This window comes from Myxine glutinosa, chromosome 3, assembly GCF_964187855.1.
Source record: "Myxine glutinosa chromosome 3, kmMyxGlut1.1, whole genome shotgun sequence".
Lineage (NCBI taxonomy): Eukaryota > Metazoa > Chordata > Myxini > Myxiniformes > Myxinidae > Myxine > Myxine glutinosa.
In genome coordinates this window covers 43,185,619-43,211,568 of record NC_136263.1, presented here as the reverse complement: position 1 = coordinate 43,211,568, position 25,950 = coordinate 43,185,619, and the positions used below count along the sequence as shown (strand labels likewise).

Genomic DNA, 25,950 nt, shown 5'->3' with positions numbered 1-25,950 from the left:
TCTTGGTTGGATAAGTGTCCACTCCCCTGAGTTAATACTTGGTGGAAACAGCTTTGACAGCAATTACAGATATGACTCTGTTGGGATAGGTCTCAACCAACTTTGCACACCTTGATTGGGAAATATTTGCCCATTCTTCTGTACAAAACTGTTAAAGCTCTGTGAAGTTGCGTGGGGAGCGTTGATGGACAGCAATCTTCAAGTCCTGCCACAGATTTTCAGTTGGATTTAGGTCTGGGCTCTGACTGGGCCACGCAAGGACATTTATCTTTTTGCTCCTTCACCACCCCAGTGAGGCTTTAGCTGTGGAGATCGGGTCGTTCTTCGGGTAAACTTCCGTCCCAATTTCAGCTTTCTTGCAGAGGGCAGCAGATTTTCCTCTAAGATTTTTCTGTATTTGGCTCCATCCATTTTCCCTTCTATCCTGACAAATGCCCCGGTCCTTGCTGATGAGAAACATCCCCATAAAAATGATGCTTCACAGTAGGGATGGTGTTCTTTGGGTGATGGGTTAGTGCTGTGTTGGTGATGTGCTGTGTTGGGTTTGTGCCAAACGTTAGAGCTGTTAATGCTGACATGGAAAAGGTAAACAATGTTATTTATGGTCGTGTTCCCTTTATGGTCGCATTTTGCTCTCATAACCGTTTATCCCGGGTTTTGTACCCGTTACATTTCACTTTCTACAAGTTGCCTATTGAAGCCGAGGAAGTAAATAATCACAGACTGTAATTTAAAGTTTCCATCCCAATAAAAGATTGTAATCTAAGCCTTTCCTGCCCACGCTCTCCTCCACACTGGCACTTTCACTTTCACTTTGTTCTTCCACAGTAGATGCAGTTTGAACATTCTTTTGTTCTGCTTCACTGTATTCCAGTTAAAAGAATATTCTGGAACAAATAAAATCCATTGTTATGACAAGGCGTGTTCCAATGTCGCTGGCCAGTAAGTCTGCTGGTGCTGTGACGTCACTTACACGGGCACTTCCGTCAGTGTTTGGATTACTTCGTATCTCAAACAGAACTTTTTGTCCAAATTTATATTCTATTCGGTGCATTGCAGAATATCTTTGTGCGAGTTTGGTTAAAATACATTCAAATATCTAATTAAGTCAGTATTTATTTCTGGGTTTAATTACGCTTTAAACTAATTCATTATTATGCTGTAGTTGGGGAATATTCGTATTTTACACAAGTTTACTGAGACCCCCCTCCACTCCCCCACCCAGCCACACGTCCCCTGTATCAAATACCAGCTGGTAGAGGTGCAGCAGTTTCTGGAAGAGTTTGCCATCAAACTCAGCAAAATGCTGTGCATATTGACCCAGGCGGTTGTTGTGAAGCCACTCGGCCATTTCTGGGGGCCCCCACTTCAGAACTCCTGGGGGGAGGGGGGGGCAGGCCAAGGATAAAGGGTTAAGGAAAAGGAGGAAAGTTCAAAAGGTTAATGTACTCATTCTTATACTACAAAAAAACATGAAGAGGAGCAACATTTGGGATGAAAGTAATTTTTACGCAAACAAGCTATGCATGGAATAAAAACAAGTGCATGCTGAAACCTTTATGTATCCTGAAACCTTTATGTATCCTGAAACCTTTATGTATCCTGAAACATTTATGTATCCTGAATTACAAATGAAATCACTATCTTGTGTGGACACAAACACACACACCAACACATGTGCATACAGAATACAGGTGAGCACATGCAAGCCAACACATTAAACCAGTGCATGCATGCACACGCACACACACACACACACACACACACACACACACACACACACACACACACACACACACACACACACACACACACACACACACACACACACACACACACACAACACAGGTGAGCACATGCAAACCAACACACCAAATCAAAGCAACACACACACACACTACTGCCAAGGGATTGTGGGTAATTTCACACCTGGATCATGAGAAGGAACCTCCTTTCCCTGGGTGGAGCCACAGGCAGAGAACACGCCCCACACGGCCTTCACAAAATTCTGCCCAAGAGGAAGAGAAAGGGGGATGAGGGGGATAGCATAATGGGGATAGCAGGAGGGGGATATCATGAGGTGGGTAGCGTGAGGAGATAGCATGAGGGGATAGTAGGAAGGAAAAAGGAAGGGGGACAGTAGGAGGAGGATAGGAGGTGGGGGATAGTAGGAGGGTATAGCATGAAGAGGATATCATAAGGGGGATAGCAGGAGGGGGATAGTAGGAAAGGAAGTGGGAGGGGAACAGTAGGAGGGGGATAATATGAGGGGGATAGTAGGAGGTGGGTAGTAGGAGGGGAACAGTAGGAGGGGGATAATATGAGGGGGATAGTAGGAGGTGGGTAGTCGGAGGCAGATAACATGAGGGGATAGCATGAGGGGAATTGCATAAGTGGGATAGCAGGATAGCATGAGGGGGATAGCATGAAGAGGATAGGATAAGGGGGATAGCAGGAGGAGGAAAGCATGAGGGGATCGCATAAGGGGGATAGCAGGAAGGGTATAGCATGAGGGGATCGCATAAGGGGGATATTAGGAAGGGAAGGGGGAGGGGACAGTAGGAGGAGGATAATAGGAGGGGGATAGTAGGAGGTGGGTAGTCGGAGGGGGATAACATGAGGGATATAGCATGAGGGGATAACATGAGGGGACATGGGTAGTAGGAGGGGGATAACATGAGGGGTATAGCGTGAAGGGATAGCATGAGGGATAACATGAGGGGGATAACATGAGGGATATAGCATGAGGGATATAGCATGAGGGATATAGCATGAGGGGACGTGGGTAGTAGGAGGGGGATAACATGAGGGGTATAGGCTATAGCGTGAAGGGATAGCATGAGGGGATAACATGAGGGAGATAGCATGATGGAGGTAGCGTGAGGGGATGGCATGAGGGGATAACATGAGGGGGATAGCATGAGGAGGTAGCGTGAGGGGACAATACAAGTTGTAAATGAAGAGATGCACAATGATTAACAAGGATTTAAATCTTCCTCCCAAGGCCTGTGTGCTGCATCATTACAACCCCCCACCCCCACCTTGTGAAATATTCCCTAAATTTCACTCGATTACTGAACATTACAATTTATTTAGGAGATGGAACCACTTGAGTGAAGTATTTCTCGTGGTTTCATAAGTTATAACCGAGTCCATCTCCAGTGAATCTTCAGTAATAACATCCGGACTGACCTTGAACCCACACTGGGTGGTCGGGGAAACCCTCTCCCTCTCGTAGTCAAAAGCTCCGTGTTTCAGTCCCACTGGGGAAGGTGAAGGGGAAAAGAAAGAGAATAAGGTTCCGGTTCCGTTTGGTGTATCAAGGATTAAATATATCGATTTACTGTTTCCCAAAAATGGAAAAATAAAAACGTTTTAATATGAAATTTCGTAAATATATTGAGAGTGCATCGATCACGGGGCTTGTTTGTGAAAACCTTGAATTTGTTAAACATTTATCTGATAATTAATGTTTCGTAAATTACATTTATATTTACCTTCATCAGATTCACTGTTGTTTCGTAAATTACATTTATATTTACATTTATCAGATTCACAGTTGTTTCATAAATTACATTTATATTTACATTGATCAGATTCACTGTTGTTTAGTAAATTACATTTATATTTACCTTCATCAGATTCACCATTGTTTAGTAAATTACATTTATATTTACCTTTATCAGATTCACTGTTGTTTCGTAAATTACATTTATATTTACCTTTATCAGATTCACTGTTGTTTAGTAAATTACATTTATATTCACATTTATCAGATTCACTGTTGTTTCGTAAATTACATTTATATTTACCTTTATCAGATTCACTGTTGTTTAGTAAATTACATTTATATTTACCTTTATTAGATTCACTGTTATTTCATAAATTACATTTATATTTCCATTTATCAGATTCACTGTTGTTTCATAAATTACATTTATATTTACCTTTATCAGATTCACTGTTGTTTAGTAAATTACATTAATATTTACATTTATCATATTCACTGTTGTTTTGTAAATTACATTTATATTTACCTTTATCAGATTCACTGTTGTTTCGTAAATTACATTTATATTTACCTTAATCAGATTCACTGTTCTTTCATAAATTACATTTATATTTACCTTTATTAGATTCACTCTTGTTTAGTAAATGACATTTATATTTACCTTTATTAGATTCACTGTTGTTCAGTAAATTACATTTTTATTTACCTTTATCAGATTCACTGTTGTTTCATAAATTACATTTATATTTACCTTTATCAGATTCACTGTTGTTTCATAAATTACATATACTAGGACGTGCCCGTACGTGCTTGCCCTTACGTGCGTGCAAAAAAACATGCGTGCAAACAACAACAACAAAAAACAACTTTGAAACCACGTGGCAGTAACGACCACAGAACCCCCCCCCCTCTATTTACATGAAATGGTTTGGTCCATTCGCAAAGCCAGTAACGACCACAGAACCCCCCCCCCCCCACCTCTATTTACATGAAATGGTTTGGTCCATTCGCAAAGCCAAAGCGAACGGCGAACGGCTAAATCGCCATAGCTCGGTAACTACTTGTCCGATTAATATGAAACCTTGAAAAGGCACATCCTCGGGTCCCCAGCAATATACCTGGCAAGTTTCAAGTATATCGGACCGGTAGTTGTCGAGAAACAGCGGTCACAGACAAACACACACACACACACACAGAGATTACTGGAATTATAGATAGATATTTACATTTATTAGATTCACTGTTGTTTCATAAATTACATTTATATTTACCTTCATTCGATTCACTCTTGTTCAGTAAATTACATTTATATTTACCTTTATCAGATTCACTCTTGTTTCGTAAATTACATTTATATTTACCTTTATCAGATTCACTGTTGTTTCGTAAATTACATTTATATTTACCTTTATTAGATTCACTGTTGTTTCATAAATTACATTTATATTTACCTTTATCAGATTCACTGTTGTTTCGTAAATTACATTTATATTTACATTTATTAGATTCACTGTTGTTTCATAAATTACATTTATATTTACCTTTATCAGATTCACTGTTGTTTCATAAATTACATTTATATTTACATTTATCAGATTCACTGTTGTTTAGTAAATTACATTTATATTTACCTTTATTAGATTCACTGTTGTTTCATAAATTACATTTATATTTACATTGATCAGATTCACTGTTGTTTAGTGAATTACATTTATATTTACCTTTATCAGATTCACTGTTGTTTTGTAAATTACATTTATATTTACCTTTATCAGATTCACTGTTGTTTCGTAAATTACATTTATATTTACATTCATCAGATTCACTGTTGTTTCATAAATTACATTTATATTTACCTTTATTAGATTCACTGTTGTTTCATAAATTACATTTGTATTTACCTTCATCAGATTCACTGTTATTTCGTAAATTACATTTATATTTACCTTTATCAGATTCACTGTTGTTTCGTAAATTACATTTATATTTATCTTTATCAGATTCACTCTTGTTTCATAAATTACATTTATATTTACATTTATTAGATTCACTGTTGTTTCATAAATTACATTTATATTTACATTTATCAGATTCACTGTTGTTTCGTAAATTACATTTATATTTACCTTTATCAGATTCACTGTTGTTTCGTAAATTACATTTATATTTACCTTTATTAGATTCACTGTTATTTCATAAATTACATTTATATTTCCATTTATCAGATTCACTGTTGCTTTGTAAATTACATTTATATTTACCTTGATCAGATTCACTGTAGTTTCATAAATTACATTTATATTTACCTTTATCAGATTCACTGTTGTTTAGTAAATTACATTTATATTTACCTTTATCAGATTCACTGTTGTTTAGTAAATTACATTTATATTTACATTTATCAGATTCACTGTTGTTTTGTAAATTACATTTATATTTACCTTTATCAGATTCACTGTTGTTTAGTAAATTACATTTCTATTTACCTTTATCAGATTCACTGTTGTTTCATAAATTACATTTATATTTACATTTATTAGATTCACTGTTGTTTCATAAATTACATTTATATTTACATTTATCAGATTCACTGTTGTTTCGTAAATTACATTTATATTTACCTTTATCAGATTCACTGTTGTTTCGTAAATTACATTTATATTTACCTTTATCAGATTCACTGTTGTTTCGTAAATTACATTTATATTTACCTTTATTAGATTCACTGTTATTTCATAAATTACATTTATATTTCCATTTATCAGATTCACTGTTGTTTCGTAAATTACATTTATATTTACCTTGATCAGATTCACTGTTGTTTCATAAATTACATTTATATTTACCTTTATCAGATTCACTGTTGTTTACTAAATTACATTTATATTTACCTTTATCAGATTCACTGTTGTTTAGTAAATTACATTTATATTTACATTTATCAGATTCAATGTTGTTTCGTAAATTACATTTATATTTACCTTTATCAGATTCACTGTTGTTTCATAAATTACATTTATATTTACCTTTATCAGATTCACTGTTGTTTACTAAATTACATTTATATTTACCTTTATCAGATTCACTGTTGTTTCATAAATTACATTTATATTTACCTTTATCAGATTCACTGTTGTTTCATAAATTACATTTATATTTACCTTTATCAGATTCACTATAAATAAAAAAAAACACCTTTAGAGGCCATTTTTCCCCGCAAGGCGGGGGTTGGCCTTTTTCGGGAACCATGGTTGTTGTTGTTTTTTGGTCCCCTTTTTGAAGCAATGTTTTACGGCCGGATGCCCTTCCTGACGCCAACCCTTTTTGCCGCCTTTAACGACAAACAGGGAATTACCAGTGAACTGGTACTCAATTAGCCGACCTCGGAAGGATGACAGGCTGAGTCAACCCCCCTGGCGTTAATTCAGCGATCGACCGGGATTACGAACCCAGGATCCTAGGATCCTAAGCCGGCACCCTAGCCGCTAGCCCAACACCAAGGCTTACATTGAATTCCACATTCACTGTTGTTTCATAAATTACATTTATATTTACCTTTATCAGATTCACTGTTGTTTCATAAATTACATTTATATTTACCTTTATCAGATTCACTGTTGTTTCGTAAATTACATTTATATTTACATTTATCAGATTCACTGTTGTTTCGTAAATTACATTTATATTTACATTTATCATATTCACTGTTGTTTAGTAAATTACATTTATATTTACCTTTATCAGATTCACTGTTTGAATATTCAACAATAATGTGACAATTGTCCAGAACTCATCAGAAGTTCCTTTTCCAGAAGAAACATCTCGAATGTCTTGTTGTTGCAAAGTGGTGAGAATTTGGGATTTATATTCTGGAGAAAGTGGGTTCAAATCCAGCTGAAGTTTGTTTTTTCAGGATTTTGATATTTTGGATACCAAGCTCATCTCAGAAGGACTTCCAAGCTGTTTTCGATAATCAGAAAAACCCCACTGGCTCACAAACGACCTTGAGAACAATCTTGCCCGTTTCACCCGGTGTGGTCTATTTCGTGGTTGGGTTTTTAGCCACAAAGTCGAGGCTCGTGGAGGAGCGAGAGCAGAGGACGGATCAGGATGGAACAGAACAAAATGAACAGTGGAAGAGAGTGGGAAACACACCAACTTGAAGACCTGGAGGGAAGAATAGGTTTGAAGAGAATGTGGAAGTTCATTCCACAGAAAGGAAACAAGAAAGAGCAATCAGAGATTGCAAACCCTCGCCAAGATGTATTTTCAGTGGTTTTTAAGGCTTTTGTGTTCAAACAAATATGGCGGCCGAACCACGTGACTGATGACGTCATCATTATTTTTTTCTAAACCAATTTAGTCTGAGATTATGCTCAAGAAATTTCATCTTGATCGGATGAAGTTTTGTACTTGTCGAATTATGACGTCATAATGGAGGAACCTTTGACATGATCAACACATTTTATTCCACATGAAGAGTTCTTTACAATGAGCCATGTCTCAATTTTCTCTCTTCAGCGCTTTCAGAGATATGGAGGTGCAAAAGTTTTCGGTTTTTCCAAGATGGCAGCCGAACCACGTGATCTATGACGTCATAATTATCATTAAAAAATTGTACAGGTGGAGTTACACCTATGGTGAAAATTTCATGTCAATCGGACCAACGGTTGCAGAGAAAATCGTATTTATTCTGTGCGGACAAACAGACAAACGGACAAACGGACTCAAATGCAATACCCTCTCCTCTGGCGAGGGTAAAAAGAGGAACCAATGAGTGTCGGTGAGCAATGGTTCTGAATTTTGGTAGTTTCACCAGATGGGGTTGATGGTGGACCGTGTGAACTCTGCAGAAACGTGAGGGTGGCAATGTGGAAAGAGCAGAGGGTGCAAGACCGGAAAGGAGGCGGAAGAAGACAGAGATCATCGATTGATCGGCAATGTGAAAGTGATCGACTCACAGACTCAGCTTCACTATGGGAGATTCAATGATCTTGAAGGTCTTGGTATCCATGTCATCAAACTGAGTAAGGTGTGACGCAGGGGCACAGAGGGGAGAACATTACTCCATCAAGCTGTGGGTGAAGACCTTGCAGGTGGATAAGAGTCCAGGTGTGCCAAGGAAGGGCGTTGCATGAAAGAGGATGCCCAGACTGCGACTGGCTTTGGAGACCAAGTATGAAATGTGCTTTGTCCAATAAAGATCATGGCTGATGGTGAGACCCAAGAGTTTGAGCAACTGAACTGCTTCAAGTGGATTGTTAAGAAAGTATCAAGGAAGTTTTGCCAGATGGTCTTTTTGGAGCGAGAGATAGTGAGTGTGAGCTTTGTCTGGATTGAAAGATATAATCCAAGTGTTTGACCAGCTTGTGATTCTATCAAGGTCTGAAGAGATGAAGAGGATGCAGCCTGCCGATATGAAGGATGATGGATGTCACTGTAGAGGATGGAGTCATCAGCAAATAGATAAAGGGGATTTTTGTAGAGAGTCAGGGGGATCATTTATGAGGATCAAGAATTGGACTGGGCCCAGAACCCTTCCTTGGTGAACTTCTGCCTTGACAGCGAGAGGAGATGAAAAGATTCCGTTGAGAGGACCAGTTGTTCCTTCCTTCGAGAGTAGAGGAATTCAGGAAGCCATGTGTGGAGTTAGCCTTGGATTTCACATGCAGAGAGTTTGGAGAGCAAGACACAGGATGCCAGACTGTGCTGAAAACTTGAGATATGTCTGGAGAGACAGCCCTGATCTCATGTCTGACACTGAGGGTCTCCATCCACTGTTGAGAGAGTAGAAGCAGTATGTTTTACCTTGTGGTTGGCTGTTCATGCCTCAGGATAACCTAGGTTTGGTAATAAAATGCAGCACCATCTCCATTCCCACAATGACATCATAAAATCTTGATGACATATTATCTTCCTATTTCCATAAATTAATTAGTCATTGTTTAGGTTTATTTTCCTGAGCTGAGTCTGTGTCAATCACTTTCACATTGCAGATGAATCGATGATCTCTGTCTTCTTCCGCCTCCTTTACGGTCTTGCACCCTCTGCTCTTTCCACAATGCCACCCTCACGTTTCTGCAGAGTTCACACGGTCCACCATCAACCCCATCTGGTGAAACTATCAAAATCCAGAACCATTGCTCACCGACACTCACTGGTTCCTCTTTTTACCCTCGCCAGAGGAGAGGGTATTGCATTTGAGTCCGTTTGTCCGCTTGTTGCTTGTTTATTTTCAATGTGAAAGTTATCATTGACATGACATGTTTTTATCAAACAGCATAGTGGATTTTCATGTGAACATATTTCCCTCTTCCATATTGTTTTTCCTAATTGCTCGAGATCCCACGTCATATCCGGGTTCCATGAACACGAGAGGAAAAACAACATTTAGAAATCTTTATGTCATACTGAAAATATATCATCTCATACATTGTAGATGCAAATCAAAAACAGCATACCGATGTGATTATTTAGATTTAAAATCAGATCATTCTGGATTCTCTTCCCAAAGGTCATGGGACACTATTTACAAAGTTTAACAACAATACATGATGTTGAAGCGCGGTGCTACGCACGCTACTTGTTTAGCAAGGAGGAAGCGGACAACGCGGTAAGTTCAAAGAGTCTTTATTACAAGAGCTCCACTGTAGCACTCTAGCGCTCCGGGCTGCGCGCCCAGTGTATATCCTGCGGCCACGCCTACCCCTCGGGCGTGGCCGCCGCCCACTTGGTGCGCGGAATGATGCCCTCACGCCAGTGAGCTTTCGTGTCCGCCACACGTGCCCCCCCAGAATTCCCGCGCACCTGGAGGGCCAGTTTGCGGGGCAAACGGATGACCCGGCCGAAGCACCCTCTGGCGACTGGCGGCGTCCGGGGTGCAGCGATGCCAGCTGGGATGCCTCCGGCTGCACCCGGGATGGGTGCCGGACCGGGGGGCGGCGTGCCGGCGGGGCTGGGTGGTGCCAGGGGTGCGCCCGCAGGGGGGCGGCCTCGACGCAGGGACCGAGCCACCGGCGGTGGGTGGTCTACGTCGAGGTGGGCCGGCTTGAGGCGATCCACTGAGACGCGGTCGGGAGTACCGCCGATGTCCAAGGTGAAATGTTTCACCCCGGTCTCCAGCACACGGAAAGGCCCGTCGTACGGGGGCCGCAGTGGTGTCCGGTGGGCGTCGTGCCGGACGAAGACGTACTCCGCGGTGCGAAGCTCCGGGGCGACGTGCGTAGGCGGGTGCCCGTGGTGCGCCGTCGGCACCGGGGCGAACCTCCGGGCTGTCTCCTGCAGCGCGGAGCGCTCCTGCGCCGCGGACCATGGTGCCGTGGGGTCGGGGAGGAACTCGCCCGGCACCCGCAGCGGTTGTCCGAAGACCAACTCCGCCGCGGATGCGCGCAGGTCGTCATTGGGCGCCGTCCGGAGGCCCAGCAGGACCCAGGGGAGCCTGTCGACCCAGCCGCCGTCGTGGAGGGTGGCCCGGAGCGCGGCCTTCAACGAGTGGTGGAAACGCTCGCATAGGCCGTTGGCCTGGGGGTGGTAGGCCGTGGTTCGGTGCAGCTGGACCCCGAGCCCCCGCGCGACCGCCCCCCAGAGCTCCGAGGTGAACTGGGGGCCGCGGTCGGACGAGATGTCTGAGGGGGCGCCGAACCGGGCGACTCAGGTGGCGATGAACGCCTGCGCGACGTCCGCCGCCGTCGTCGCCGCCAAAGGCACGGCCTCCGGCCACGGGGTGGTGCGGTCCACCATTGTCAGGACATGGGTGAAACCCCGCGAGGGGGGAAGAGGTCCCACCAGGTCCACGTGCACGTGGTCGAACCTACGTTCCGGCACCGTAAACGGGGCCAATGGGGCCTGGGTGTGTCGGTGCACCTTCGCACGCTGGCACGCGAGGCACGTCCTGGTCCAGCCGCGGACGGCCTTCCAGAGGCCATGCCAGACAAACTTGACGGCGACCAACCTCTGGGAGGCCTTCGTGCCCGGGTGGGACAGGCCGTGGATGGCGTCAAAAACCTGGCGCTGCCAGCCCACGGGCACGATGGGGCGAGGCCGCCCGAGGGAGACGTCGCACAAGAGGGCCGTGCCCACGCCGTCGAACGGCACCTCGGTGACGCGGAGGCCCGTGACGGTGGTCCGCAAGGCCTGGACGCCGGGGTCGGCGGCCTGGTCCGCCGCCATCCGGGCATAGTTGATGCCAAGGTGGACGGCATGGGCGACGGACCGGGAAAGGCAATCCGCCACCGGATTATGTCCTTCCCCGCGACGTGCCGGATGTCCGTTGTATATTCGGACACGGCCGAGAGGTGACGCTGCTGCCGGGCTGACCACGGCTCGGCGACCTTGCCCATCGCGAAGACCAGTGGCTTGTGGTCGACGAAGGCCGTGAACGCACGGCCCTCGAGCAGATGGCGGAAGTGCCTGACCGCCAGGTGAAGCCCGAGCAACTCGCGGTCGAAGGTACTATAACGGCGTTCGGGCGGGCGAAGCTGCCGGCTGAAGAACGCCAGCGGTTGCCAGTGTTATGGATTTATGTGAATTACTATTCAGGTCTTTGCTTATTAATGTGTAGTCGATTAAAGGTTGTTGTGATTAAAGGGTCAGGAGCCCTTCTGGGGAAAAGGAGACCGGAAACGGAAGAAGAAAAGACACGAGGTCCGGGAGAAGCGGCGATTCTCTTCCTCTTCCTCGCCGAGCTCCGACGCGAGCGGTATCGATATTGAGCAGCGTGGGGGACGCTGCGTTTGAAAGCCCGTCTGGCGAAAGGAGTTACCTGCGCGGGGTAATTACCCATTTACACGTCAAGTTGCCGTGGGTTCGTGCACGGAACCAAGCGTCCGGCACAGTTCGCCTCACTGTCCACAAGGACGCGTACGGGTCGCACCTTGGGCCTCGCGCGCTGGGCAAGCCGCGCGTTGCTTTGCCCGCTTTGCTTGGCAAGGAGGTGTGCGCTGCAGCCATTGTTCCCGGTACGTGACGTGCACGTTTGGGAGCACGTCAGCCAGGGGTTCGTTCAACCGCCCGTGTGCGGCGAAGCCGACCTTCACTTTGGTCTGGAGGGGCCCAGAGACATTGTGAGGGACAGGGACCAAAGGGGTCGTGAGTGGGGAAGGGGGGACATAATATATAAGATGGCCATCTTAGTAATATTGGATTGATTGTTGATGGTTGTTGATTGCTTGGGGAATATATTATTGATTACTCCGGATCCTTGGTGTGGGGTTTCTTATTGACCGGAATTCATATTGATTGCGTTGCGAAAGCGTATAAATCATAGATCTTTCTGGCGGAGTTCCTCTCACGGTCCGGGGGTCACCGAGACCAGGTAGTCACCGGGAGGACCACGTAACACCAGGCACCACGCACCCATTGCTCGTGCACCGCGCCCACCGCGTAGTCCGAGGCGTCGGTGGTGAGGGCGATCGGTGCATCGGGCGCCGGGTGCGCGAGCATGGTGGCGTTAGCCAAGGCGAGCTTCGCGCCCGCGAACGCCGCGTCCATCTGCTCGGTCCAGGTAACGTCACCTTTGCCCGGCTTCCCTCAGAGGGCCTCGTGCAAGGGGCGCAGGAGCTGGGCGATGCGGGGCAGGAACCGATGGTAAAAGTTTACCATGCCCAGGAACTCCTGGAGCCCCTTGATCGTGCGGAGGCGCGGAAACCCCTTCACCGCCTCCACCTTGGCCGGTAGGGGGATGGCCCCGTACCTGGTGACGCGGTGCCCCAAAAAGTCGATGTCGGCGACGCCGAACCGGCACTTGGCGGGGTTCACGATGAGGCCATGCTGGCCCAGGCGTTCGAAGAGGGTGTGGAGATGGTGGAGGTGCTCTTCGCGGGATGCACTGGCGACGAGGATGTCGTCCAGGTAGACGTAGACGAAATCCAAGTCGCGAAAGACGCTGTCCATTAGTCGCTGGAATGCCTGAGCCGCATTTTACAACCCGAAGGGCATCCGAAGAAATTCGAAAAGTCCGAATGGCGTGATGACCGGCGTCTTCGGGATGTCCTCCGGCCTGACGGGGACCTGATGGTAGCCGCGTATGAGGTCCACCTTTGAAAAGAAGGACATGCCCGCCAACCGGGCGGAGAAGTCCTGAATGTGGGGGACGGGGTAGCGGTCGGGGATGGTGGCGTCGTTGAGGCGCCAGTAGTCCCCGCACAGTCGCCATCCCCCGCCGGGCTTAGGCACGATGTGGAGCGGCGACGCCCAAGCACTCTCGGAGCGCCGCACGATGCCGAGCCGCTCCAGCGTAGCGAACTCTGCTTTAGCTACCGCGAGCTTCGTTGGCTCGAGGCGGCGTGCCTGGGCGTAGACCGGTGGCCCGGTGGTGGGGATGTGGTGTTCCACCCCGTGCTTGACGGCCCCCGCCGAGAAGGTGGGCCGCGTGAGGGCCGGGAAGCCGGCGAGGAGGCGGGTGAATTCGTTCGCTGCCGGAAGCGTACAGATCAACCTAGCCGGAACCGAACCACTCAGCAAGCCGCTCGGCGAGCCGCTCGATGAGCTGCTCAACGAGGCAGGCAGCGCACAAGCAAGCGAGCTGAACATCTCGGCCTGGACAAGCCTTCTGTGCTTTACGTCCACCAACAGGCCATTGGCACAGAGGAAGTCCGCGCCAAGCAGTGCCATAGGCACGTCGGCAGTGACAAACGACCACCGGAAAACCTGCCCTCCGAACCGCAGAGAAAGGCAGCGTTTTCCATATGTGCGAATGGACGTACCGTTGGCAGCAAGCAGTGCGGGGCCCCGGCCCGCAGTCTGCTTGTCGGACGTACCGGCGGGAACGACACTCACATGCGCTCCCGTGTCGCACAGGTAACGGCGCCCGGATAAGGTGTCCGTGATGAACAGCAGGCTGTTTGAACGGCCGGCGCTCAGTGCCACTACCGAGGGCCGGCCTGGGCGTTTCCCGACCTGCCGAATGAGCACGGCGGGCGACATTGCCGAGCCTCGTGGCCGAACTGGGCGTGGAAAAAACACCAGGTTTCTGGCGGAGGCGGCGGTTTTCTCCGCGGCGGCGGTGGTGGGCGGGGCGTGGCAGCGGCCGCGAGGTGTGCATCAGCATCTGCCACGAGGTGTGCATCAGCCTCGGGATGCGCGACGGCCGCGCCAAAACTCGCCTGCGTGTCCAAAGCCGCGAATAACTTGTCGGCCTCGGCAGCAAGAGCTCGGGGTTCCGTTATCACGGAACCGGCCAACGCGAGGCGTACTCGTGCCGGCAGCTGGCGTCGAAATAACGCCCGGAATTAAGCATTCGGGGTTTCGTCGCCCATCAGCGACAGCATATGGTCCATTCGGACCGACGGTCGCGTGTCACCGAGCTCGGGGAGGTCCAGGAGGTGGTCGGCCCATGCGTCCACCGTGAGGCCGAACGTGGCGAGGAGGAGATGCTTGATCGCCTCGTACCTGCTGTCGGCCGGTGGGTTCCTCAGGACCGACACGACGCGGGCGGCTGTGCCGGGCCCGAGGGAGGCGACCACGTGGCAGTACATGGTCTCGTCCACCGTGATGCCTCGAAGTCGGAACTGGGCTTCTGCCTGCAGGAACCAAACTTCAGCTTGAGCTTCCCAGAACTCGGGGAGTTTGATTGTGACCGCGTTGGTTGCCATTGCTGTGGCGGGTTCGGGTGGTCAGCGAAAGCTGACCAGAACGTCGGAGGGTCACCAATGAAGCGCGGTGCTACGCGTGCTACTTGTTTAGCAAGGAGGAAGTGGACAACGCGGTAAGTTCAAAGAGTCTTTATTACAAGAGCTCCACTGTAGCACTCTCGCGCTCCAGGCTGCGCGCCCGGTGTATATCCCGCGGCCACGCCTACCCCTCGGGCACAAACACCACACAAACACCAACATTACACAAACACCAACATTACTCGAACACCAACATTACACAAACACTAACATCACACAAACACAAACATTACACAAACACCTACATTACTCAAACACCTACATTACTCGAACACTAAATTCCTCCAACACCAACATTCCTCCAACACCAAATTCCTCCAACACCAACATTCCTCCAACACCAACATTCCTCTAACACCAACATTCCTCTAACACCAACATTCCTCTAACACCAACATTCCTCTAACACCAACATTCCTCTAACATCAAAATTCCTCTAACACCAAAATTCCTCTAACACCAACATTACGCGAACACCAACATTACTCAAACATCAACATTACTCAAACACCAACATTACTCAAACAGCTACATTACTCAAACACCGACATTACTCAAACACCAACATTACTCAAACACCAACATTACTCAAACAGCTACATTACTCAAACACCAACATTACTCAAACAACAACATTACTAGAACACCAACATTACTTATTGTTTTGGATGATGTCTTGGAGATGGGAATCTTCACAATTCCTCACAAGCATCTATTACAATTTGTGATAATTGTTGTTGAACCTGTAAATGGAATTCCAACTCATCCCTCATCTCACTAACCCAAACAATATATACCTGGCCTCATCTGAGAAACCTGGTTTGAGGTCCTCGGATACCTGTTCTTGACACACACAATATGTGATGACCTCATCCATTGACTCACATGATCAAATACTTGTATGATGCTGTTCGTCCATGGTATTTACTGTTGTTCTTCCATGGTATTTCACAAGGTTGGAAAAACTGTACCTGTGATTTCCTAACATCACATGGTCTCCTCAAACTATTTTACCAAATCAGGAAGTAGTCAGGTTCAGTATGTCCAGATTTAAAGTTTCATTGGATTTTTTGGGGGATTTGGAAAACTATATATTTTTGGAAACTATATTGTATAGTCAGTCAGAAAACCAATGTTTCTATTTGCACAGACTCCTGTATGGCGGCCATCTTGGATTTTCAAAATTGCCGCCGTAGAACTAATTTTTCTCAATATCTCAGCTTCTAAATAACATAGAGCTTTGATTCTAACGGCTAAACATACATTTTCAAGGGCCCCGAATCCAATGGTAACAAGTTCGATAAGCTAGACATGATCATAGAGCTCCTATGTGGCGGCCATCTTGGATTTTTCAAACTGGCCGCCGTAAAATTGATGTTTCTCAGGATCTCATCTTCTAAATAAGACGGAGCTTTGATTTTTCTAAATCCCAAAAACAATGCAACGAAATCTAAAATCTGGACATGCTGAACCTGACTGTGTTGACTGTAATGAGAAATACTATTCTACTGCGAGTGTTTTGCCCTTTGTGGGCCTTTGTGGCATACTGCCAAATAACACACAGATACTCCTAATGTTCATGAGAACTTAAAATCTGTTTACGGGTGGACAAGCTACTAAAGTAATAAGTTTGATCCCCAGGGTACAGCTGAGGAAAATAATTAGTTTACAGCGTGTGTTTTTGTATTATTTATATACTGAGCAATATACCTGATATTGTGGTGATGGTGGTAGTGTATTTGTAGCCTATTATACATCAATATGTCTGTGGTGGTGGTTGTATATATCGGTGATGGTTCCCTTTGCTTTGCTGTCTTTGCAGGTTCTACATGTCACATTATGAGTGAGATGCAACAAGATGGTGAAGGGGCGGGGCAAGCCCAGGAGTCCACGAACTGTAAGCAGTGCATTTTATGCAAGGCTGATGATGTCAAGAAAGGATCCTTGGTGTTAAACCCCAGAATAGATTCCTACCAACATTTATTGAAGACAATAGAAGAAAGGGCCAGTTTGCATGATGGCATCTACGTTCAAGTCCATAAACGACTCCAAAACAGCACAAAAGAAACACTCTCTACAGAGAAGGCAGTTTGGCATCGCACTTGTTACTCCAGTGCAACTAACAAGAGCGAGATACAACGTGCCAGACACCGCCATGCGCATGCAGTAACAACTGGACACTATACTGAAAAAAAACGCGGACAGAAGAGAGGAAGCACAGAAATGGACGAGCCAGGCTCATCAACATCTGATGCAACATCCCCGTTCACACGCTCGTGTACAGTGCCACTGGATAAAGAGCAGTGTTTCTTCTGCCAAAAAGATGATGGCCAACTACTCTACCAGGTTAGGACTGAAAATGCTGGTCAAGAGCTTAGAGAGGCTGTAGAGAAGTCCCAAGATGCATTATTGAAAACACGATTCAACACATGTATCTCACCAGGTGATGCACACGCAATTGACCTTCGGTACCACAAATCTTGTTGGAGAAGACATGTGTTCCATGTAGTACGAGACAGACCTAGCGCAAACAGAAGCAGCGCAGACAAAGAACTATTGCTGCAACGGGCAAGTCTGATTGAGATGATCAACCTGATAGATGTCAAAACACAAAACCAAGCTTATCTCTCCATGGATGACATTGAAACCACTTATGTCAATATGATTGGTGCAGAACACTTGGAAAAGCATGTACCTACATTCAATAGAAAGTGGCTGAAAGAAAGAATCGTCACTGAGTTGCCAAGCGTGACATCTGTTCTCCAAAAAGACCGAAGAAAATCGGCCATCCTCTACTGTCCAGATGCATGTGAGGAAAGCATGGTTCATTCTGCAATCACAAGTGATGGCGATGACGAGAACAACATGAAGACAATCTACAAAGCAGCACAAGTGATACGGAAGAGCATCGCAGAATTCATTAAGAAGGACCAGGAAGCAAATACCATACAGGTGTCCAGCGATATCAACGATGTTCCGGCTGAACTATACACCATGATCCGCTGGGTAATGGTAGGGCCTGTCGACAAGCTGGAAACTGAGAAGAGGACCAGTGTTGTTGACAGATCAACACTCACTGTGAGTCAGAACATCATGTATGGATTCAAATCCAACAGACAGACAGACACGGCTGGACAAGTGAAACCAACCACAACTGAGGAGCCTCCAGCCCCCAAGGCCATCATTCAAATAGTTAGATGTCAGTGCAAAACAGACTGTTCTTCATCGAGATGTTCCTGCAGAACAAACAACTTGGCTTGTACAGACCTTTGTCAGTGTGACATCCAGTGCCAAAATGATGAGGACTCTCAAGATGTGATGAACGAAAGCGATGATGAGGATGATGATGACTTTACTCAATGATGAATCAAAGCTCTGTGCTCTTTAGAAGGTGAGTTACATCAGTTTTACGGTGGCCAGTTTGAAAAATCCAAGATGGCCGCCACATAGGAGCTCTATGGTCATGTCTAGCTTATCGAACTTGTTACCATTGGATTCGGGGCCCTTGCAAATGTATGTTTAGCCGTTAGAATCAAAGCTCTATGTTATTTAGAAGCTGAGATATTGAGAAAAATTAGTTCTACGGCGGCAATTTTGAAAATCAAAGATGGCCGCCATACAGGAGTCTGTGCAAATAGCAACATTGGTTTTCTGACTGACTATACAATATAGTTTCCAAAAATATATAGTTTTCCAAATCCCCCAAAAATTCCAACGAAATTACATAGTGAACCTGACTAAAGGTTTGATGTGTTGAACAAATCTTGTTTATTCCATCTAAGAATATCGTGATCACACATTCCTCCATCCAGGTCTTCAAGAAAGCTATTCATCACCATCTCAGATCATTCCCCATTCAAAACCATGATCTTTTTGACCCTCGTTACCCACCCCACCCCCACCTCAAGCAATCCTCTTTCCAAATTTCCCTTTTCTCCTCCCTGAGAGTTTGCTTTTGTATCCATATTGCTCTCCGCATGCGTCCTCCCATATCCCTCATTCCTCCCCACATTATTTGTCCAAGTCTCCCTTTATTGTCCCCCGTCGCACTGCGGAGCGAAAGGGGGAGTATGGTTTTCCCCTCCGTCCGTGTGTCCGTGCGTGCGTGTGTGCGGTGTGTGCGGTGTGCGTGCAGGCGTGCGTAAGCGAAGGACCGCATTCCAATTTGGTGTGTGGGTGCAACCCACGTCAAAATCCAAGATGGCCGCCGCCATGTATGTCTGATGCCATGTATGCTGTACCTTGTGAGCGGAATATCTTGAAAAATAAGCGAAGTACCAAGTTCTAATCTGGTGTGTGGGTGTATCTAGGCACAAGAAAGAACGCTATTGAAAATTGGGTCGCCACATCAAAATCCAAGATGGCCACCGCCATGTATGTCTGAACCTTGTGAGCTGAATATATTGAAAAATAAGGGACGTACCAACTTCTAATCTGGTGTGTGGCTGTATCTAGGCATAAGGAAGAACCCTGTTGAAAATTGGGTCGCCACGTCAAAATCCAAGATGGCCGCCACCATATATATGTCTGAACCTTGTGAGCGAAATATCTTGAAAAATAAACGAACTACTAACTTCTAATCTGGTGTTTGGGTGTTTCTAGGCATAAGACAACAACAACAACAACAGGCATTTTAAGGCCTTTTTCCCTGCTAGAGCGGGGGTTTGCCTTGCGGTCCCCATGACAATCTTCTCCATATTGCCCTATTTTCTGCATCTCCCCTTGTTAACCCCATTGCCCGCATTTCTTCTTCCACCATCTTCAGCCAAGTCTTTCTCGGTCTTCCCCGTCCTCTACTTCCTTCTACATTCATTTCCATCACTCTTCTCAACCAGTCACTTTCATCCTTCCTCAACACATGACCAAACCATCTCAACCTGTTTCTCTTCACAGCATCCATCACAGGCTCTATTCCCATCATCTTTCGCAATTCATCATTTGTCTTCCTCTCTCTCAACGATACTCTGCACATCCACCGAACCATTCGCATTTCCACCCTTTCCAGCCTTCGTTGCTGCTCTACGTTCATTACCCATGTCTCGCTCCCATAAATCATAACACTTCTCACACATGCAGCATACAGCTTTCCCTTCAGCTTTAACGACACTCCCCTCCTCGTCAGCACACCACTCAGTTCCCAAAACTTCTTCCATGGACATCTCACTCGAGCAACCGCTGCCGAGTCTGATCCACCTTCTCCATTCAGCATGTCTCCTAGGTAACAAAATGTTTTCACACCTTCCAGCTTCACGCCGTCTCCAAGATCCAACTCAACATTTCCTCCATCTGCAGCTCCCTCTGTGCACACCTTACACTTGAATGTAGCTGCCACACTGGTTAATGACCCTCTCAGACCACTACATTTTTGATGAACCCACTCAGCGCACATTGTACATTGAATGGAATTCACTCCGACACCCTTCCTGCACACAGCACACGGCCATTTCCCAGTTCTTTCCACCTCAACACATGCTTTACCACTTGCCATCACCTTCGTTTTTCCGATATTCACCTTCAGACCTTTTGTCTCCATACATTCCTTCCACTTGTTCATCTTCTCCTTCAGTCCGTCCATACTTTCTGCAATCAACACCAGATCATCTGCATCCAACAACTCCCACGGTAAACCCTTCTTTACGTTCCGAGCCACCCCCTCTATCACAGCTACAAATAGTAGTGGACTTAGTACCGACCCCTGATGCACTCCCACCTTCACCTCAAACTCACCACTGTTCCCGTCCTTCGTCCTTACAGCTGTGCGTGCTCTTTTGTACATTGCCATCACCACTCTGATCAACCATTCCTCCACTCCTAACTTCCTCAATGCCCATGTCACTACTTCACGTGGAACCCTATCGAATGCTTTCTCCAGATCAACAAACCCAAGAAACAACTTCTTCCTCTTCTCCATGTACTTCTCCTGCAACTGCCTCACAATAAAAAGCGCGTCTGTCGTTCCTCTTCCTGGCATAAATACAAACTGCATTTCGGCAATCTTCACTTTCTTCCTTATCCTCCTCTCCAACACCCTTTCCAATACATTCATTCCATGCTCCAATAACTTTATCGCTCGATACGAGCCACAGTCCAGAGGGTCACCTTTCCCCTTGTATAGAGGGACGAGGGTACTCAGTTCCCAATTCACTGGAATGCGGCCTTCTTTCACCACCAGATTGCAGATCTCTGTCATTCTCTTCACACCCCAATTTCCCACTGCCTTCAACATATCTCCCACAACTCCCGTCGGCCCTCCCACTTTTCTACTCTTCATTGCTTTTATCGCTTCCTCAACTTCCTTCTCGGTTATCTTCTCTGCCGGTCCTAAAACTGGGTTACTCTCTATGTTGCCATCCCATTCATTCTCTGTATTCAACAGTATTTCCATATTTCTCTTCCATCTTCCTTTAATTCCATCCGAGTCCACAACGATTTGTCCCACTTCATCCTTCAAGCAACTCACCCCCATCACATCACATCTCTCTTTCGCTATCTGCTTTGCAATCCAGAATACCGCTCTCTGACCCTCTTCCGAATCCAAGCGTTCTCCGACCATTTTCCTACATGCCTCCTATGCCTTTGCTACCTCTTTCTTTGCAGTCTTCTTGGCTGCCTTATAACTTTCATGCTCTACCTTTTCTGCCCCCATACCCTTTGCCTTCTGCCACTCCTTGAACTTCTTCCTCTTCTCGTCAATCCTCTTTCCAACTTCATCATCCCACCACCATGTTTCCGAGTGCCTCGGTGGTCCTTTTGTCCATCCACATACCTCACCAACGGCTCCCAACAGACTATCTTTCATTGACATCCAACCACTTTCAAGCGCAACCACATCATCCTCTACCCTACTCAGCCTCTCTTTTAATGCCTCCCTCACTGTCACCTCTTTCAACCTCCACACCTTCATTCTCGGTTGGTACTTCACCTGCCGAGCTCTCCTCGCACCTTTCACCCTTATGTCACAGACAACCAAGTGGTGCTGTGAAACAGCCTCTTCCCCCCAGGATCACCTTTGTGTCCCGGAGGTGCCCCCTATCTCGCCTACGCACCATCAGGTAGTCAACAGTTGTCGTCGACCCACCTGACGTGTATGTAACAAGCTTATTATCCTCTTTCTGGAACCGAGTATTACAAATCAACAAATCAGCCCCATCAGCAAACTCCAAAATCCTTTCACCTTCTCCATTTCTCACACCATATCCGTAATGCCCATGAACTCCCTCAAAACCGTCCATACTCCTTCCCACATGTCCATTTAGGTCTCCTCCAACCACAACAACTTCCTCATCTTTCATGTTTTCCATCAGCTTCTCTATCGCACACCAGAACTTGTCCTTCTCTTCATCACTCCGACCAACCTGCGGAGCATATCCTGAGATGATGTTCACCAAGAGCTTTCCAATCATCATTTTCACAATCATCAACCTTTCACTCACTCTCGTCACACTCACCACACTGTCTACAAACTCCTCAGAAAACAGGACACCAACACCATTCACGCCCTCCGGGCACCCTTGCCACACAAACCTGTATTTCTGTCCCTGCCTACCCTTCACCATTCTCACACCACTTCCCTTCCATCTCGTCTCTTGCACACAACATATGTCCACTCTTCTTCTGACCAATACTTCCACCACTTCTCCTGATCTCCCTGTCATTGTCCCTACATTCCATGTCCCAAACCTCAGAAACCGATCTCCACGTCGGGCATCAGACTTTTCGTCGTCATAAATGGAATGATTTCCACCCTTGCTTCGATCGCGTTCCCCACCTTGAGTTTTGACGAGAGGGAGTGGGGTCCCCCACGGGGTACTTCGGGCTGTACCCTGCCCATATGTAGTTGTAATTGTCATGGTTCTCTTTTTGAGGCAATGTTTTTATGGCCGGATTCCCTTCCTGACGCCAACCCTTTTCGTCGCCTCTTACGACACGCAGGGATACGGTGTACCTATTCTAAACTGGGGTACACACCGGGTTTTCTAGGCATAAGGAAGAACGCTATTGAAAATTGTGTCGCCACGTCAAAATCCAAGATGGCCGCCTCCATGTATGTCTGAACCTTGTGAGCGAAATATCATATCATAGCATGTTTTCTGCATCTTCCACTTTGTCAACTCACATCACTTCCCCGACGGGGGACCTAGGCGTAACGCTTGTTTTATCCTTAAACTCTGCTGTTGGTGTTCTTCCCCCTCGTCCCCCATCCCTCCCTTCCCCCTTCTCCTGTTCCCTTTGTTCTGTTGAATCCTGATCGGTTCAGTGTTCTAACTCTTCCACAAGCCTCGACTCCAGACAAATAAAAATAAAAATAATCCATTGCAGGGTATCCTTCCCTGTTTTAGCTACAAATGTTGAGGTTCATGGAAGAGACGAGAGCAGAACAAAATGGGACAAGGGCAAAAAAAAAAAAAAAAATTACAAACTGATTCTCATAATTCTCTTCAACGTGATATTCAAAGGTGTGCAAGATCGTAGTTCATGGTTGATGTCACCTTTGGCCTTCCATTTCCTGATAAATTTCTCCACTGTAGATTGGGGAATGGTGGGGATTGCATCCACTGACAGCTGATTATTATTATTATTCATTAAAACTAAAATTGTCATGGTTCCCTTTTTGAGGCAATGTTTTATGGCCGGATGCCCTTCGTGACGCCAACCCTTTTTGTCGCTTCTTACGACACGCAGGGATACGGTGTACCTATTCTAAACCGGGGTACACACCGGGTTATCGTCGAGTTGACATAATAATGTGCGGAGTATCGTTGAGAGAGAGGAAGACAAATGATGAATTGCGAAAGATGATGGGAATAGAGCCTGTGATTGATGCTGTGAAGAGGAACAGGTGGAGATGGTTTGGTCATGTGTTGAGGAAGGATGAAAGTGACTGGTTGAGAAGAGTGATGGAAATGAATGTAGAAGGCAGTAGAGGAAGGGGAAAACCGAGAAAGACTTGGCTAAAGATGGTGGAAGAAGAAATGCGGGCAAGGGGGTTAACAAGGGGAGATGCAGAAAATAGGGCAAAATGGAGAAGATTGACATGGGGACCGCAAGGCTAACCCCCGCTCCAGCAGGGAACATGGCCTTAAAATGCATGTTGTTGTTGTTGTTGTTGTTGTATTAAAACTCCACAAACTCCTTCTTTGGGTACAGTTTGCTCTGAAATGGAACAATTAAACTGGTCCATGACATTTTGTCAAATTGGAAAACTGGAAGGTGAAGCAAATCACATTCCCATGGGGAAGAATGATTGGATCTGATTCCATTGAATTCGTAAAGGAATGAAAATAGAGCATGGTGACTGGGATGGAAGGCAATTTGAACAGAACAGAGACTTGGTGTGTAACGGACGAGGGTAAAGGGTTGTTGGGAATATTTTACACATTGGTGGAAATTAAACAATTAAATATAAGGGTTATAAGCTGTGCACGTTTGGAAATAATATGATGTGGTTTGATTGGGAATCTACCGGGAGGACCAAAAGCTCCTCACCACATACAAAGCTTTCATCCACAGCTCAATGGATTACTGCTCTCCCCTCTGGGCTGGTACTCCTGCCTCACACCTAGCTCGGCTTCACGCTGTTGAAACCAAAGCATTCAGAATCATTGGAATCTTCCGTGGTGAAGCTGATTCTGAGGGCCTTTCTCTCTGTCACCGCAGGCAGGTAGGTGGTCTTTCTGTCTTCTACCGACTCCTCTCCGGCCTTGCTCCCCCAGCCTGTATGTGTTGTCCCCCAAATATTCCTACAGGTCGCACAAGATCTGCCTGCAACCCTCTTATGGTTAAACTGCCAAAATAAAAACTCTCTGCTCACCTTCACTCCTTCATTCCTCTTTTATCCCAACTCTGGAACAAACTCCCACACTCTTTTCAATCCCTCGCCTCCCTCCAGGTCTGTAAAACAGCTGTTCACCACCATCTCTTGTCTTGCCCCATCCAAAACCTTGATCTTTTCTACCCCCAGTAAAACACCCCAAATCCGCCTCTTTCAATCTCCGACTTCATTCCTGAAATTCCGAGAAGTGTTCATTTGCTTTGTACCGTGTACCCTTCCGTCCTCCCCCTTCCACAGACGTCCCTTTTCTCTTCTGTTGTTGTGCTTGTGTGCTTCCCTCTGCCCCCCTCCCCCACCCCCCTTGTCTTCTGCTCCCTTCATTGCATGATTTATGTCTGTGCATGTTTTCATGTTCAATGTGTTAGCTCTTACACGAGCCTTGATTCTGTATATAAAAAAGAAAGAAAGAAAAAAGTGATGGTGGTGCTCACATCCAACCCGGGGGCTCCCATCCAACCCGGGTCTCCCATTTCACCCGGGGGCTCCCATCCAACCCGGGGGCTCCCATCCAACCCGGGGTCTCCCATCCAACCCGGGGTCTCGCATCTCACCCGGGGGCTCCCATCCAACCCGGGGTCTCCCATCTCACCCGGGGGCTCTCATCCAACCCGGGTCTCCCATCCAACCCGGGGTCTCTCATCCAACCCGGGTCTCCCATCTCACCCGGGGGCTCCCATGCAACCCGGGGGCTCCCATGCAACCCGGGAGATCCCATCCAACCCGGGGGCTTCCATCCAACAAGGGGGCTGCCATCCCACCCTGGGGCTCCCATCCCACCCGCCGGCTCCCATCCCACCCGGGGGCTCCAATCCCACCCGGTCCCTCTTACTCTCTCTGAGCTGCGGACAGATCTCGGGATCCTGGGCGAGACGGCGTAGACCACTCGCTGCATATTGTTTCTCTGCATAACGTCCATCTTTCACGCACTGGACCAGGAT

At 46.5% G+C, this 25,950-nt stretch overlaps 1 protein-coding gene across 1 annotated transcript in view; it reads right to left on the bottom strand.

Annotated features, from left to right (window-relative positions):
• Positions 1-25,950, bottom strand: part of LOC137423630 (uncharacterized) — a 293,418-nt gene that overhangs the window by 9,883 nt on the left and 257,585 nt on the right. Inside the window, exon 5 of the mRNA XM_078773966.1 lies at positions 1,250-1,377. Coding sequence (XP_078630092.1) covers positions 1,250-1,377 — 128 coding nt within the window. The remainder of the gene's footprint in view (positions 1-1,249; positions 1,378-25,950) is intronic.